General features: G+C 26.6%; 1 protein-coding gene across 2 annotated transcripts; it reads right to left on the reverse strand.

Annotated features, from left to right (window-relative positions):
- Positions 1 to 1,142: 1,142 nt before the first annotated feature.
- On the reverse strand, positions 1,143 to 7,527 carry LOC145741319 (annexin-B12-like). 2 transcript variants are annotated; one of them, XM_082558891.1, is made up of 10 exons: positions 7,407 to 7,527; positions 7,168 to 7,327; positions 6,715 to 7,083; positions 4,168 to 4,335; positions 3,913 to 4,007; positions 3,654 to 3,788; positions 3,126 to 3,275; positions 2,375 to 2,545; positions 1,961 to 2,149; positions 1,143 to 1,741 (listed from the first exon to the last, which is right to left on the reverse strand). In XM_082558891.1, the coding sequence occupies exons 1-10, from the start codon at positions 7,461 to 7,463 to the stop codon at positions 1,619 to 1,621; spliced, it is 1,617 nt and encodes a 538-aa protein (XP_082415017.1). In that variant the 5' UTR covers positions 7,464 to 7,527; the 3' UTR covers positions 1,143 to 1,618. The 2 variants fall into 2 exon arrangements, with proteins under 2 accessions (XP_082415017.1, XP_082415016.1); XM_082558890.1 differs by having other exon boundaries at positions 6,715 to 7,104.
- Between the last annotated feature and the right edge of the window lie 11,143 nt (positions 7,528 to 18,670).

Raw genomic sequence — 18,670 nt, forward strand, 5'->3', positions numbered from 1 at the left:
AGAAATATCCAAAAAAAAAAAAAAAATAATAATTATTAAATTAACAAATGTCGATTTAGGCGAAAACTACTTTACTATTTCACAAAGACCACAATGCCTAGGAAAAGCTTTACAAAATTAATAATACAAATGTTTTCTGTAAGAAAAAATAGTAATAATTTATTATTTAAACTTTGAATTGGATTTTTGATGATCTCAAAACAAATAAGGTGTAAAATATATTTTAGCATTAGGCTATATCCAATTTTTTAATAAAAACACAAACAATATTCAATTTACCCTGTGCTTTAATTTTGTAAGCTAACACCCACAAAGAGATCCAAAACAAATAATGAAAGAGCTTCATATTTCTTTTTTAATTTGTTTACATATTTTAGCACAAGGCTTATTTACAGAAAAACTTCTACGCAAAAAAAATATTGATAAATTACAACCTATTTATTGCAATAACACTTATTTATATTGCCTATGTTTAAACAACTTCGAAATATATATCTTACGTTACAGTACAATGCTTATACTTATCAGGAAATAAAACATACGTTATTGCTTTCGTAACAAAGCAATACAAAATGATATTAAATCACAAATGATGCGTTTAATTTTGCATTTTGATACCATTTATCTCAGTTGTTAAAAACAGATACAAATGCATATTTGTTATTTAGAAAAAAAAAATTATATTTTAAAGATAGTTTAACTTATATTAATATATTTTACAAATTTATTACCAATTACTGTAAAATGTTTGTCCTTGCACCACAAGCGGAAGGCCTATATTGTAAATCTATGAACCTAGTGCATTACGCTTCATAATAGATCACTATTGTCATCACTGTTTTATGCAATACTAGTTTTATTCAATGTTTTAAGTTACACAGCAACAAAGTCTTATCTAGTCTTACCCTCTTGTGTTAGTTAAACATTTAAAATTCATGCTCGTGTAAAGAAAATTTAAACCGACTACAAATATTTTTTTGGAACATTCAACCCTGCAGTTATTCACCTAGGACCTTTGAAAATAGTGTAACAAATCGTTTTACAATTAGCTTTGCTTAACTGTTGTATTTACATCGTTTGTATAACAATTTATTTATACAACGCTGTGGTTGGTATAAATTTAAATAGCTGCCCAACTTTAATTATTTAAAATGGTAAGCGCTTTTTTCTGTAATAATGGGAGTATATTTTATAATCATACAAATAATTCATGCAAATATACATTTTCACACGATTTAAGCAATAATTAGGTCAGTGATAGTGCAATTACTGGTTTTAAACAATTACATAAGAAAATATATATTTTAAAATCCAAAAAATATACATAAAACATATTTTCTTAAAACTACGAAAAATAACAAAAATTAAAATCTACATTCTAAATTAAACGCTCTTAAGGTTAAATGAATTAAAATCTATAAGAAAAATTGAGATTTGTAGTTATTATTGCCAAATCAATTCCAGTAACTTAAAAGTGAGTTCATGGTACAGACTGTTACAAAACTACTTTATTCGGTGCCGTTAAAACGTAAACATAAGTACAATTTGGTAAAATGTGGGCAAATATTACACTACTATGATGACAAATTGATTTTCAAATGATGACGCAATTATTTAATTATTGACCAACGAGCGCCAACAACATTTTTTTGTAATCTCCGCTTGTGTCATCAGCGATATATTTTGGTAAGGGAATTTTATACATCGCCTGAAACGTCTCCTTTATTTCAACCATATCCACCTAAACGATAAACAAAAGTTAGTTTTAAAGCCCTTTGGTCGTTGTAGTAATAGCTTACAACTAACACAAAAGTTTAAAATGATATAATAAGGACTAAAACAAATTTAAACATCGCATTAATTCAGACATATGAAATAAAACGTAAATGGTTACAATAAAACAGAAACGATATTCATGAACAGGTGTTTATGACCAAGACCGATAAATAATTTTTCTTACCTCAGATCGAGTTGTAACGACTCGAATAAGCATTACATCCTTAGTACCAGCTCCTTTCATAGATTGATACAACCTCCTAGCAAAGTAAGCCGGGGGTGCTCGTGCAACCTCAACAATAGAAATCATTCCGTCTTCAACATCGCCAGAAAATTCACCTTTTAAAGACTTTACAATATCTCGGTTTGCAATCTGTAATTAAAAAAATGTTTCACGTATAGTTTATTGATGTAGAAGAATTTAAAACAGAAACTAGTCAAATAGTGAAACACCCATTTTTACAATCCTTTCATTAAATTAATAACCTTTAAATTATAAAAAATAATTTTATAGGCCCAAGTTTAATACACGCTCAACGTTACAAATATTCTTGAATAAAAAAATAACTTCTTTATATATCAACCCACTAACACTTACCTTGTGATAAGCTTCAAATGTGGCTCTCAGTTGTGGAAAGTTTCTGGAAGCCATAATAAGATTAAATGTGCCTTCGTCTGTGCCCCACTTTTTTTCACCTGCTTGGTACAACTTTTGTGCATCGCTGGTCGCTTTGCTCTGATCAACTTGATTCGACTCATCACGTGATGCCTGTGAGATAAGTTTATTGTTAATTGATTTTTGGAATATATTAAACACATGTATGATATTTTCGTTTTTGCAAGGCATAACAAAAATGCAAACTTTTATTACACTGAAATTTTTAAAGAATTACATTTTTAAGATTTTACACTTAAGTTAACAATTATATCTTTTTCCACCCCTAATTGGTTAAATTTATTTTAACAAAATAAACTAAACCAATATAAACGTTAATAAAATCTATCAAGTCAATCAAATACTGCCTCAGGGAACAGTAAAATGCAAAATAGGCCATTAAAAACATAACAATGTATAACTAACTACAGTTTCATTATGACTAATCTAAAGTATAAACAGTGAAAACAAATATTAATCATGTGCCAGTGATATCACTCCTGTGTAATCAACTAACAAAGTTTTACCTAAAGACCATAATATAGAAATACATATTTCATGTATGTAGTAAACAATGTGCTCAGTATTAGCCTTTGATAACCTGGGCTATGATAGGTAATTCTTAAAAATAATTTCTCAATCCACTTTATTTGGGTATTGGAAAAGCATTTTAAATTGTTTAATAAAAACTTACATTATTAAGTGAAACAAGAAGTTTTCTGAAATGTCCACTTGTCTCACTCATTAAAGCCTTTTCCAATTCTTTTCCAAATTTTTTCTTGTAAATTTCCCGAATTTCTCTTATCTCAGCATTACTACGTGATACCAAAATTTCGATCAAAGTCTAAAAATTTTAACAGTTTTATAAATGGCCATAAAGATACCTGTAAACTATTCTATTGTAAAAAAATTGTTCTACAAAAATTTAAACAGTTTTTAAATTTTTTTTATTAAGAATAGAATTTTCAAGTTAAAGTGTTTTTTGCTATTTTTAGACATTGTTACATCACATTACCAAAAAAAAGATACAAAAAGGTATACTTGTGTTTTACTATATTTGATTGCCAAAATTATTAATAATTAAAAGTATAGGCTACAAACTTAATAAAGCCGATAACCTTAGAATTTCCCAAACACTAACTTAACATTGAACAAAATATTTAAACTATTAGTTCCAGGTAATTATAAAAATATTTAAATCGACAATATCAATTGAACTCACGGATTCAGTGGTTCCTGCACCACTCATTGCTTGATTAAGACAATAAGCATCAAACTCTCTTGGCTTCATTAACAAAGCACAGCAAAGATCTTCAAAATTTCCACTAATTTCTGACTTAATGTCTTTCACCAAATCCTAACAAAAATGCTTTAAATGTTAATAAGTTATGATTGTAATTTGTATTGCACTTATAATCATTTTACAACACAATAATGTTAGGTGTTTTAGGTTGACAAAAATAAAAATCTGAAAAATTTACTCGTCCATAGGCTTGTTTGTACGAATTCTTAATTGCTTGTCTCTGTTTATTGGACCGATATCCCAACACATTAATGATCGCCTTTTCGTCAGTTCCTTCAAATATCAGTTATGTTTTTGGTTAATGTATTATGATTTTTTACAAACTTTATTATATATATGTTTAACATAAATTGACATCCACCCCCTTTCACATTCTCTAAGTTGCCAATATGTATGGCAATAATAAATAAAATTTACTTAAAATTTTACTTACCAATTCCCTTCATTGCCTTGCGTAAAACCTGGGCATCTGTCTCAGAATCAAAACCACTAAAATCATGAACTGTTCCATGTGTAGCAATCACAAGACCGGCCATTGAACTTGTAACTTGTGCCATTTTATTTCCCTTTTTACCCGAACTATATTGTTGCTGATTATAACCTGAACATAAAAATATAAATAATGAAATATAGAATTTATTATTTTATAGCTCTTAATTTTATAAATGTTTTTTTTAAAGATGGTTGGACATATAATAACAATTCAAAGTAAAAAAAGTAATCTTTCTTGGAAGACTTTTTAATATTTTTATATAAACTAAGGCCTACATATGTTCTGTATATCTTACACTTTTAAACTTGCTAAATGAAACGACAGGGCGTGGTTAAATTATTGCACCCATTAACAACACATACTCTACAATGTCTTATTACTCTATGTTTAGCTATTCATTAAATTATACATTACTGTAATTTAAATCTTTTTCCTAACTGTTTATTAAGTGCTCATTAAACAAACCATTTACAAATTCAAACCCTAGCACCAATTACTATTAATAATGTGCCATTAGTATCCTTGATAGTTATTACCATTTACCATTGTTACATACCAAAATTAATAAACTTCTGCAAAGCGCTTTCTAATTTTTTTAATCGTGATTAATATTTCCTGTTTACACCAAAGCAGATTTTACAAGAAACAAAATGCATCACGACAAACCAAATAAAGACATTTCTGACATACTAAAACTCTTACTCATTTAAAATTATAAACCCTTTATATCTACAAAAAAAAGTACCAGTATAATTATATTAATAAATTAAATACGCAGTGGGTGTTTTTAGCAAAATTTACAAAAAAAAATAAAAAATCCAATATTTATGTAAAAATCTAAAACAAAACAATATGTGGGACAAATAAAAATTTATTTTATAATGTTTATACACAGTTAGGTGATATCCTTTTTAACAATTTAAGTTAAATTTGTGATACTACTCGATGCCCGTTTTATAGGCGCATTATATTTGTTATAATATGAACTGGATTTGCAACTAATATTTGCCACTGATAACTAACCTATACATCACAAAATAAGTAATAATTTTTTGATGTTGTTATAATTTAAAATCTTATCAGTAACTTTTCAGTTTGGCAAAAGTAACAAACTGACTTGAAAGCTGGATCAAACCACAAAAAAGTGAATTTAATATAAAAATTTCATCTTTTGAAAAAACACATTTAGCTTAAACAATTCCAGTTTTATTGATAAAAATTTACTTAAAATTTCAAACAATTAAATTATAGTTAAACCACTTACTCGTAATAATAAAAAAACAGAACGAGCATGCAATACATTTCGCAAATGGGCTTGCATGATTTATTAGTGGTCTGTAAATGCTAGATATCAGTGGCTAGAAAGGTCAGATTATACACTATCAATATTAAAATTCTTTTTTGCTTGATTATGAATTCAGATTTGCTTTCTTTAGTGCTGGCTGAATATTATATAGTTTGTCAGCGCAAAAAATAAGTTGTTGATTGTTTTATAAAATTCAATTAAAGCTTAAATTATTTTACTTTATAAAATATTTTTTATAACATAGGCTATCCATTGTATAAAATTAAAACATTTTTTAACAACAATAATTGGAAAACTATTCTCTTTTAAGTTAAGTTCTTTTATATTTTAATAATAAAATTATAATTTATAAATTTTAACAACTATTTAGAGTTTAGGTCATATTTCAATTTGAATATTCAATTTGCAAGTTTATTAAAACAATTACTGTAATTTTAAATTTGACAATAAACGTTGTTACTGGTTGTAACTATATTTAAGTTAAACCTTCACCTGTAAAAAGTTTTTGCAAGTTTATTCTTTTAAACATATATACTTTTAACATTTATTGAATAAACTGAAAGTTGTAACAATTTGAGCACAGGTATTTATATTCACAAAAAACTTAAAAATAGTGGAGTTTTTTTGTCTTGTAGTGTTGATATTACAAATTTGATATGCAAGTGATGTGTTACATTGTTTTTTTTTGTAAAGTAGTTTTAATTTTATGCATATAATTCTAAGTTAAAATTTAAATATTTGTATTAAATTTATATAGCTGAGAAAAGTGTCAAATGATCTAACCCAACTACATTCTTCTTTTATAACACTTTAGCTATCTGCCTGTTCCCTACAAGAGTTTGTGTTACTAAACATACAGTGCCTGACAAGTAGACTTTTAAATTTAATAACATAACATGCCCCTTTTACATTTACACCTGTCCTGTCTAAAAGTATAACAGTAAGAAATAAGTTTTGGAGGGCAACTGTCGTTTTGTATGTCCAAATTGCTATTCTGCATTAATAATAATAAAAATACAATAAATGGCTTACAAATGGCAAACAAATTATTACTATTTCTGCCAACATAATTAGCATAACAGTGATGTCAGATTTAATACTTTAGCAGATCCACTTATAAAATTTGGACAACTTAACAACTTTAAACTACTATACAACTATACATAATAACAAATATATACCTTGTTGACTAGGTGCTTGTCCATATTGTTGAGGTTGGTTTACAGGTGGTGCACCATATCCTCCTGCTGGCTGCCCTTGTCCATACTGATTTCCCGCTTGAGGGGGTGCACCATAACCTTGTTGTTGTTGAGGTGGAGCTCCATAAGCTGGAGTTTGACCATATCCACCCTGTGGAACTTGTGAAGGAGGATAAGCAGCACCACTCGCTGGAGGGTAGGCGCCATATCCCCCTTGGCTTTGGGGAGGTCCACCATACCCTCCCCCAGAAGGGGCAGTAGCACCATATCCACCTGCAGGAGGATAAGCTCCAGGTGCCCCATATCCACCAGGAGCTTGGCCATAGTTTTGCGATGGGGGCTGAGGTGGACCTGAAGATAAGCCCTCAAAACCTATAAATTATTATATATATATATATAAATTTAAAAAAAACTAGATAAAAATAAAATCCTTACCAATTCCACCACCTCCAGATTGGGGTGGGTAACCTCCCACTGCCCCAGGTCCTGCTGGGTAATTAGGTCCTCCTTGTGGGTATCCACCTGGTGCCCCAGTAGGTGGGTAGCCTGGTCCAGAGTAACCACCCTGTTGTGGAGGTTGACCATAACCGCCAGGCTATAAAAATCAAACAAGTAATTAAAAAAGATGCACTTAATAGCATAAAATTCAGTTTTTTTTATACTATGTCGTTTACTTGTTGAGGGGGGTAGCCACCTCCTGGTGGGCCTGCTGGTGGATAACCGTACGACATTATGATTAATTTTAGTAAAACTAGAAAATAAATTTAAAACACAATCTAAAAAAACATATATCTGTCAGTCTGTATAACCAATTCAAAACACAAAAATAAACTTTTATTTTATGACAATAGCAGTTCATAGGCTCATAACGAATTTAAAACGTTGTAATGTCAATTATTTAAATATGTCAAAACCCGAATTATCATAATTTAAAGTCTAAAAGTTTAAAAATTAAATGTATATACTTCATCTGTTCATCATTTATTGTTATAGCCTTAAGGGTCTATCTGTCATATCTGTCAGTCTGTCTATAATCTTAGTCCAAATTATCTACTGATATGATAATTTATTATTTGCAATCTTTTTAAGCAATTAGGTTTTTTGAACAACATAAATGGTCATCATAAACAGTTAATACACCACCATCTTTTTCAGAATTTTGCAATAGGGGTTGCGGGTTCGTTTGGCACATGTACCAGAAAATGTGCCAAACAAAATGTGCCAAAAAATGGCACAAAATATTGGCACAAAAAATGTGCCAAACAAAATGTGCCAAGAAATGGCACATAAAAATGACACAAAAAATGTGCCAAGCTAGAATGTGCCAATCTGAAAAAATTTCACAAATTATGTGTCATTCTGCGAAATATGCTCGTAAATGTGCCAATCGATAGTAAAGGATTAAAAGTAATATTAACGTTTTAGATTATCACTGGTGTTGTACAAACAGACAATCAATCCTGTGTAGGAAAGCGATTAGCATCTCCATCAATTCTAATGCTAAGGCTTATGTCTGTCTGTTAGTCAGTTAGTCATTAGTGCATTGCAGACATGTTGTATGTTGATTATATGGTATAGTATGATAGTGTCTTGTCTCTTTATAAAAATTACATGAAAATAGGTAAAATAAAGATTTTGCCCGAATTGCCAAAAAAATGTGAGCTAATTCTTATGCATGTGCCAATTTGCAAAATTGAGCTAGTTCTCAGTTATGTGCCAATAAGTTGAGGTTTGTTAAGGGTAATGATATGTTTTAAGATAATGGTATAAATTATGTGCCAATTTGCAAAATTAAGCTTATTTTTAAAAATGTGCCAATTCGTAATTCTTAAATATGTGCCAATTTGCAAAATTGAACTGATTCAAAATTATGTGCCAATAAGTTGAGGATTGTTAAGGGTAATGATATGTTTTAAGATAATGGTATAAATTATATGCCAATTTGCAAAATTAAGCTTATTTTTAAAAATGTGCCAATTCGAAATTCTTAATTATGTGCCAATTTGCAAAATTGAACTGATTCAAAATTATGTGCCAATAAGTTGAGGATTGTTAAGGGTAATGATATGTTTTAAGATAATGGTATAAATTATATGCCAATTTGTAAAATTGAGCTTATTTTTAAATATATGCCAATTCGTAATTCTTAAATATGTGCCAATTTGCAAAATTGAACTGATTCAAAATTATGTGCCAATAAGTTGAGGATTGTTAAGGGTAATGATATGTTTTAAGATAATGGTATAAATTATGTGGCAATTTGTAAAATTGAGCTTATTTTTAAAAATGTGCCAATTCGAAATTCTTAAATATGTGCCAATTTGCAAAATTGAACTGATTCAAAATTATGTGCCAATAAGTTGAGGATTGTTAAGGGTAATGATATGTTTTAAGATAATGGTATAAATTATGTGCCAATTTGCAAAATTAAGCTTATTTTTAAAAATGTGCCAATTCGAAATTCTTAATTATGTGCCAATTTGCAAAATTGAACTGATTCAAAATTATGTGCCAATAAGTTGAGGATTGTTAAGGGTAATGATATGTTTTAAGATAATGGTATAAATTATGTGCCAATTTGCAAAATTAAGCTTATTTTTAAAAATGTGCCAATTCGAAATTCTTAATTATGTGCCAATTTGCAAAATTGAACTGATTCAAAATTATGTGCCAATAAGTTGAGGATTGTTAAGGGTAATGATATGTTTTAAGATAATGGTATAAATTATGTGCCAATTTGCAAAATTAAGCTTATTTTTAAAAATGTGCCAATTCGAAATTCTTAATTATGTGCCAATTTGCAAAATTGAACTGATTCAAAATTATGTGCCAATAAGTTGAGGATTGTTAAGGGTAATGATATGTTTTAAGATAATGGTATAAATTATGTGCCAATTTGCAAAATTAAGCTTATTTTTAAAAATGTGCCAATTCGAAATTCTTAATTATGTGCCAATTTGCAAAATTGAACTGATTCAAAATTATGTGCCAATAAGTTGAGGATTGTTAAGGGTAAGGATATGTTTTAAGATAATGGTATAAATTATATGCCAATTTGCAAAATTAAGCTTATTTTTAAAAATGTGCCAATTCGAAATTCTTAATTATGTGCCAATTTGCAAAATTGAACTGATTCAAAATTATGTGCCAATAAGTTGAGGATTGTTAAGGGTAATGATATGTTTTAAGATAATGGTATAAATTATGTGCCAATTTGCAAAATTGAGCTTATTTTTAAATATGTGCCAATTCATAAAATTGAGCTAATTCTTAAATATGTGCCAATTTGCAAAATTGAACTGATTCAAAATTATGTGCCAATAAGTTGAGGATTGTTAAGGGTAATGATATGTTTTAAGATAATGGTATAAATTATGTGCCAATTTGCAAAATTGAGCTTATTTTTAAAAATGTGCCAATTCGTAATTCTTAAATATGTGCCAATTTGCAAAATTGAACTGATTCAAAATTATGTGCCAATAAGTTGAGGATTGTTAAGGGTAATGATATGTTTTAAGATAATGGTATAAATTATATGCCAATTTGTAAAATTGAGCTTATTTTTAAATATGTGCCAATTCGTAATTCTTAAATATGTGCCAATTTGCAAAATTGAACTGATTCAAAATTATGTGCCAATAAGTTGAGGATTGTTAAGGGTAATGATATGTTTTAAGATAATGGTATAAATTATGTGCCAATTTGCAAAATTGAGCTTATTTTTAAAAATGTGCCAATTCGTAATTCTTAAATATGTGCCAATTTGCAAAATTGAACTGATTCAAAATTATGTGCCAATAAGTTGAGGATTGTTAAGGGTAATGATATGTTTTAAGATAATGGTATAAATTATATGCCAATTTGTAAAATTGAGCTTATTTTTAAATATGTGCCAATTCGTAATTCTTAAATATGTGCCAATTTGCAAAATTGAACTGATTCAAAATTATGTGCCAATAAGTTGAGGATTGTTAAGGGTAATGATATGTTTTAAGATAATGGTATAAATTATGTGGCAATTTGCAAAATTAAGCTTATTTTTAAAAATGTGCCAATTCGTAATTCTTAAATATGTGCCAATTTGCAAAATTGAACTGATTCAAAATTATGTGCCAATAAGTTGAGGATTGTTAAGGGTAATGATATGTTTTAAGATAATGGTATAAATTATGTGCCAATTTGCAAAATTAAGCTTATTTTTAAAAATGTGCCAATTCGTAATTCTTAAATATGTGCCAATTTGCAAAATTGAACTGATTCAAAATTATGTGCCAATAAGTTGAGGATTGTTAAGGGTAATGATATGTTTTAAGATAATGGTATAAATTATATGCCAATTTGTAAAATTGAGCTTATTTTTAAATATGTGCCAATTCGTAATTCTTAAATATGTGCCAATTTGCAAAATTGAACTGATTCAAAATTATGTGCCAATAAGTTGAGGATTGTTAAGGGTAATGATATGTTTTAAGATAATGGTATAAATTATGTGCCAATTTGCAAAATTGAGCTTATTTTTAAATATGTGCCAATTCATAAAATTGAGCTAATTCTTAAATATGTGCCAATTTGCAAAATTGAACTGATTCAAAATTATGTGCCAATAAGTTGAGGATTGTTAAGGGTAATGATATGTTTTAAGATAATGGTATAAATTATGTGCCAATTTGCAAAATTGAGCTTATTTTTAAAAATGTGCCAATTCGTAATTCTTAAATAAGTGCCAATTTGCAAAATTGAACTGATTCAAAATTATGTGCCAATAAGTTGAGGATTGTTAAGGGTAATGATATGTTTTAAGATAATGGTATAAATTATGTGCCAATTTGCAAAATTAAGCTTATTTTTAAAAATGTGCCAATTCGTAATTCTTAAATATGTGCCAATTTGCAAAATTAAGCTAGTTCTCAGTTATGTGCCAATTTCAAATAAACTCTTTAACAGAACAACACAAACCTAATTTAAAAACTCTAACTACCATTTTAACAAAAACTATAAACAATATACTGTAAAAAGAAAATCACCAAACAAATTAACATGTTTAAAATTTTAAATGGTTCCTATTCGCTAAAGACAAGCTGGCAAAGTCAGTCTGTAAATATGTTAGACCCAAATTAAATGGGTAAAAAAGCATAAACTACATGTCTAGTGGAAAAATTAGCTTAAAATATTTGTGTAAGAATGACAAATATAAATTAAAAATAAATTTGTTAATCACAACTTTAATGTTAAATATCATTATTTAATTTAATTTTCAAAAAAAGTTAAAAAAATGGACATTATATTACAATGCTATTTCATTTTTTAACTAATAAAAATAATAAAAAAAAATTTAAATCATTTGAACCTTGCAGAATAAGCATTTTTACAAAATCCCTGATGTTGTAATTCCGTTACCCATATTGTAACTGAAATTGATTCTCAACATTGAAGTTAAGTTTTTATGTAAAGTACTTAACCACCAAAATCATGTAATTAAAACTAATGGAACTTTTTGTATAATTATGGTAACAGAATTACACTAATATTTACGTGTGTATAACCTAAAAATTGCAGATTTTTAAATTGTAATATAAATTTTGTTGTTAGTTTATGTTAAGCATATGCTTAAACCTCCTATACTTCCACATTGAAAATCTATTATAATTTTTATATAAAATTGAAAATATTGCTTCAAATTAGTCTAAAACCGCAAAAATATACACATTTTAAGTTAAAAAAAAATCCTTTATAAAAAATGAATTGCCTAAATTTTTTTACATTTAAACCTTAAATACCAAAACTAGAGTAAAGTAACTGTAAAGTTAATTAAACAAATATTTTAAGTTAATTTCTTTTTTTATTTACTTTCTCAATAAGAATTGCCCATATGTTGTTAGATTATTGATTGTAATAATATGTTTTGCACTACCAATCTAAAAGCAAGTTTGTTTTGTAAGTAAATTGCTGATATATTTTGTTTGTTATTTAGGATTATAAGGGTATAGTCAGATAATGTTATGTCAGGTTGTTGCAATAAAGTAAAAGTGCTTATGTTACACTGTTCTGAAGTAAACAAGTGTTCATGTATTTTTAATAAACTGTTTGTGTGTTGTTTATTTGTATATTAATCAAGCATGTCCTTTTATTATTCAAGGTCTTAATTTGATGTGTTTTCCAGATTGTTGCATAATCAACACCTTTTAAACTAACTTTAAATTCTAGTTTAGTAGTGTCATCACTTATACTAATATATATATACATATATATATATATATATATATATATGTGTGATTGTATTATTTTACATGATTAAGTTTAATTGAACATATTGAAGCCACACTATAGTTTGTTAGAACAAAAGCTTACTAATTGTATTTTGTACAAGAAAGTTTCGATTAGTTAAAGAAAGTATTCACTACAAGTAAACATTTGTGCACAGAAGTGATAAAAAGCATTGCGTATATTGTTATAATCAGAAATTTCCTCTTCAAACAGCATTTTTAAGCTGGTTTCAACACCAACATGATTCTTGAAAAAAAAAATAAATGTAGCGATTTCTAAGATAAAACTTTACTTATTTAACTTTACCTTAACTCCTTTTATTAAATATTTTATTAATTTGCAGGAAATTAAAGTTGAATTGTTGTAGTTGTGGAAACCTGATGTATATTCCTGAAACCGAATGGGAAAATGGCAGTCGAAACACTTTTTTTCACAAGTTTCAACATCTTAAAAAATAAGTACATCGGTTAGTCAATGCCAAAGCTTAAAATTTTTAACATTTTTTTGGAATTTTAATGTTGCTTCTGAAAGGTAAGCAAAACTATACAATTTGTTAGATTAAGTTTTTTATTTATTTATACTTCTCCAAATGCAAGCAAAGCTATATACAGTAGCTTTTTTTGTAGGCTGTTTAATAAGTTTAACACTCCCACATTGTGGACACTTGCTTTCGCTAGGATAAAAGCAAACTGGAAGAGATGGCTCTTTTGCAATGTTTTCCAAGTAACTTAATGGAATTCGTTTCGCCCTTAGGTAATAGTTCATCAATTGTCTATCTTCTGTTGTGGGTAATTGTGAATCACTTAAATAGTAAATATTCTATTATTACTTAAAACTAAGGTATTGTTACTAAATGTTAGAAATCTGATATTCGAATAGTACCTTTTAAAAGTCTTTTTAAGCAAATCCAGGTTTATTTGACATAGAAGCCATTTGCTTATCAGCTCATGATCACAAGATTTATTAACACCAGAAAAGGGACATTTACAAGACCATAAACCAGTAACTGTGTCAAAGGTTACTCTTACCCGTAAAAATTCACAATAGTAGTCTTTTGTATCAGTAAATACCGAAAAATGCATATGTCGATCTGCATAGCCAAGCAAGGTAAAGTTTGCGTAAACAACTAGAGTTATATTTTTTTCAATGCTTTCATTAAATTTTTGTATCAATTTATCTTTTGTGGAGTTAGATATAACTTGTAATTCAACCAACTTATTTAGGGAACCTTCATTTAAAATTTCCAAATCTGATGCAGTTGCCTTGCAAGCTGATTTGAGATGAATACACTCCACAGCAGGATTTAACACTTGTTCATCCATCATGATAGATTTACAATCTTCATTGCTACACATACTTAACTGCAGTCGTCTATGGCTTTGCACATGTATCGGTGCTATTAGACCACTTTTGTACAATGCAACCATGAAAATACCTCTTTTTCGATCTATACAAATAGCTGGTTGCAATTTTTCTTCCTTGTGCAGATTGCCATGTCGCTTCAAAGCACTTTCAGATTTAAAGTTTTTCTGACACATTTTGCATTTGAATTCATTCACTTTTGGTAAAAAATAATATATTTTTTTATTTAATTGTAACTTAATGCTATATTTTAAAAATTGTTACTTGTGATAGGCTTTTTTATATATACTTTTTTATATATACTTTTTTTACAATAGGATTTAGATGCGTGCTTTTAAAATTAAAAAATCAACCTAATTTATTTTATAAATGTTATGGTTTAAAATCATTCCTTTTTCTTATTCAGGAAATATATCAATATGCATGTTATACGAAGTCTTGTGTCAAATAAAAACTTTTTTTTGAATAGCCTAAATCTAAATTATCAAACATAAAGCAAAATATTAAATTTTAATTATTAATAAACAATCAAGTTTTTAACTTTATTTAAATACCAAAAATTAACGTTTAAACACATTTTTAATGTCATTATAGACAATTGGACAAATTCGAAAAAAAAGTTTAAATTTTAATAATTTAACCAATGTTCAAGTATAATAAGTACATTTATTTAAAAAAAAACGTTTTTTACTATAAAACCCAATTCTTAATAATTAAAAGCGATTTATAAACAAACAAAAAAAAATTTAAAAATGTTTTTTCTATTACCCCTATTAGCCTACATGCAATTTATTTAATTTGAAAATCAAATATTAATTTTTTAATTTTAATAAACAAACACTTATTGGCCATAATTAAACATGCATAGGTTTAGTGAAAACAAATGTTTTTTTTTATTGTTAAAAAAATAAAAGCTTGAAAATCTGAAATTTTAGGCTATAATTATTTTGTTATTTCTAAACAATTATTTACTTACCATAAGTATTATCCATTTTAATGTTTTTTACTTTTAAATCTGGTAATAAATCGTCAACTTTTAAATCTGGCAGAAATTTGTCACCTAAAACAATTGAATAATTTTCCTTGTTAATAAATGTTAATTGCAAACAAAAAATAGTACCTGTTATTGCATATACCAATAATTTATGTTAACTCAAACTTGGAGATTTTTAAAATGATATCGATTCGTAAAAAAATAAATACCATTTACCTACAGAAAAATAGGCTTTGTGCATGTGATAACTATGATAATGTTTTTTTAATTTGGTATAAAAATAGTCATAAAAAATCTTAAAGTTTTATAGTACATTTCTAAATACGCATAAGTCTATATTTAAACTACATTTATTTTATGTTTGGAAATGGTTTAATTATTTTTATATTTTATCTTAATTAAAATAATATCCAACAAATTTATTGTATAAATTATTAAGTCAAATGAAAATATTTTAAATATTAAACTAAGATTTATTAAACAAACAAGCAATAAAAATAAACAAACAAAGATAATCGATCTTTAATTTTTAACGTATACAAACAAGCAAGCATTGGAATATAATAAACAAATTAAAATTTATTTTTTAATTTGTTTTAAATCCATTGGTTTTATAATATACGATTGATAAAAATTTAAAAGCTGCGAATATTGCTTTTTTAATTTTAATAAAAACTGATAAACAACATTTTAAATTTTAAAATGTAAAAGTTAAAGAACTAAAGTTATTGCAATTCAAAATTTACATCTTTCAGGCACTGCAACAACAACAACAAAAACTACAGCAACTAAAAAACGGACAATAACAATATGTTTTAAAATCATAGATTTCAAAGCACAACTAGATTTATTTGATAAATAAAAAATGGTTCGAAATTATTTGATTATTTTTAAAATTATTCTTTATTAGGAATAAAAATTTGCATAAACATTACTTAATTAAAAATATTACCTGAACTAATTAAACAAATATTACGTATACCTTTTTTAATTATTAGACTAAAAAATTAATTTTTTTTTATTATTCTGTGCTTTAATAACAATCTCTAATTTTTATTAAATAAACAAGTTATTAAATATGTAAAAACATACGAAAAGTAATTTTTTAACTTGTTTTATTTAACTAATATCATGATATACAATTAACCAAGACTTAAAAAAATAAAAACAACCTTTAAATTTTAATAAACAAATACCTATTACTTGGTAATTAATGATAAAAATTAAAAATTTTAATTCATTTTTGAATTACCAATATCATGATATTCAATTGACCAAAATTTGAAAACCTAACAACAATCTTTAAATTTCAATAAACAAACACCTATTAATTAGTAATTAGTAATAAAAATTAAATTTTTAATTTATTTTTAAGTTATAAATATCTTAATATATAACTAACCAAAATTTAAAAACCTGATAACGATCTTTAAATTTTAATAAACAAACACCTATTAATTAGTAATTAGTGATAATTCAATTTTGAAAATAGGAGAATCAGAAAACTTTATTATGACAAACAACATACTAAAATTTCAAAACCTTTAAAGTACTAGAACAAAAGTTATTTTGAACCAAAATTTGGACTAGTAGGAATAAAAACAATAATAATAATAATAAATATTATGACAATAAAAATATGTTTCGAACTCTAAGATTTCTTAATTAATAATGTCACCCACGTTTTTGTTTTTTTAAAGGTCCAAACTCATCGGTATTTGCTTTGCTACACCCAGTTTCTAAAAATAAAACAAAAATTTAAAGCTTATTTATTTTTTCTTATTATATAATTAGAAAAAATATACTTGTAATATGACGGTTAAAAGTAGAAGTTCGAATAAAAGCTTTTAAGCAACTTGCACAATGATAATGACCAGTATTTCTTTCAGCTATAGCACCAGCCTTACACGGCAAACGGCAATTAACGCTGTAAACTGAAAATTAAAAAAATGTTCTCGCTACTTTAGAAACAATAATTTTTAATGTTAGCTTAGATATACTGAACTAAAATTATTTGAAAAATAAATATTTGTTAAAAATTAGGAAAACTTTGTTACGTCATTTTGGTAATTAAATATTAAAAATAAATACCAATTTTGTTAGGTATGCCTTATTTGTTACACAAAAAAACGTTTAACTATTACCTAATATTTTGCAAACCTACTTTATAAACTAACTAAAACTTAAAATATTTTTGTCGTTTTCTATAAAAATATGTAGTCATGTAAAATATAACCCACCTGGTTGTCCATTATACATGTAAAAGATGGCTCTTTTAAAATGATAAAATTCGCCGTGTTCCTTTAATTGTTTGTTTGTATCAAATATACTTGAACACAAAGTACAATGTTTGCCCGTTAGTGTTTCTAAAAACACGTCTGAACTTTTTCCACTAAAATGACTAGTCATCGTGATTTAAACAATTTAAACTTGTTAAAAATTTTGAGAAGTGAAGTTCGTTATTTTTAAAAAATAGGAAAAATTGCAAACTGGTCAGTTTGCTGGGCGCAAAAACTTATTTATAGTTGGGGTTTAAGGTAAAATATAGAATAAGGTTTTTGATTCTTGAGAGTGTATTTTATTTGTTATTTGTATGCTTTGTTATCTGTGATTTTGTATTGATTCATTTATTTCGTATTTATTTTTAATTTTTAATTTTATTTTGATTAAAACTCATTAATAAAGTAGATTAAATTCTTTGGCAAGCTTTTGCTTTATTCATAAAACTGCACCTTTTAAAATACTACAATTACCATTATTGTTAATTTGACCTATTATTAGCTTTTAACTAATATCGTTTTTGACATATATTTTAGCTTCTAACAATAAAATAAAAATAAATCTACAACTAAATTGTTCAGTTTTAGACATGTAGCGTGATGGTAATGTTGCTTGTTGTTTTATTAGCCAATTCCTTATGTCTGTAAATAACTCTTAACATTCTATAAAATTTCTGATCCAAAAGAGACATCAGCTGTACTAGTTTTGTTATTAACAAAAACTCAAAAGAAACAGTAACTTGGCTAGTTCATCTATTGTTTAACAAACAATAGTGCGACTTAAATATGTTTACTCAAATTTAACAATGTATTTATACACACTATATATATTAGTAAAAGTGATGACATTACTCAACTGGAATTTGAATTTAGTTTAAAAGGTGTTAATTTTGCAATAGTCAGGGAAACACATTTGAGTAAAACTTTGAATAATAAAATGACATGCTTGATTAATATACGATTAAACAACACACATACATAATATGTTTCAAGGTTACTTATAAACGCAATTACAAATTTATTTTTATATATTTTTGTT

Source organism: Corella eumyota, chromosome 2 (genome assembly GCF_963082875.1).
Source record: "Corella eumyota chromosome 2, kaCorEumy4.1, whole genome shotgun sequence".
NCBI classification, from domain to species: domain Eukaryota; kingdom Metazoa; phylum Chordata; class Ascidiacea; order Phlebobranchia; family Corellidae; genus Corella; species Corella eumyota.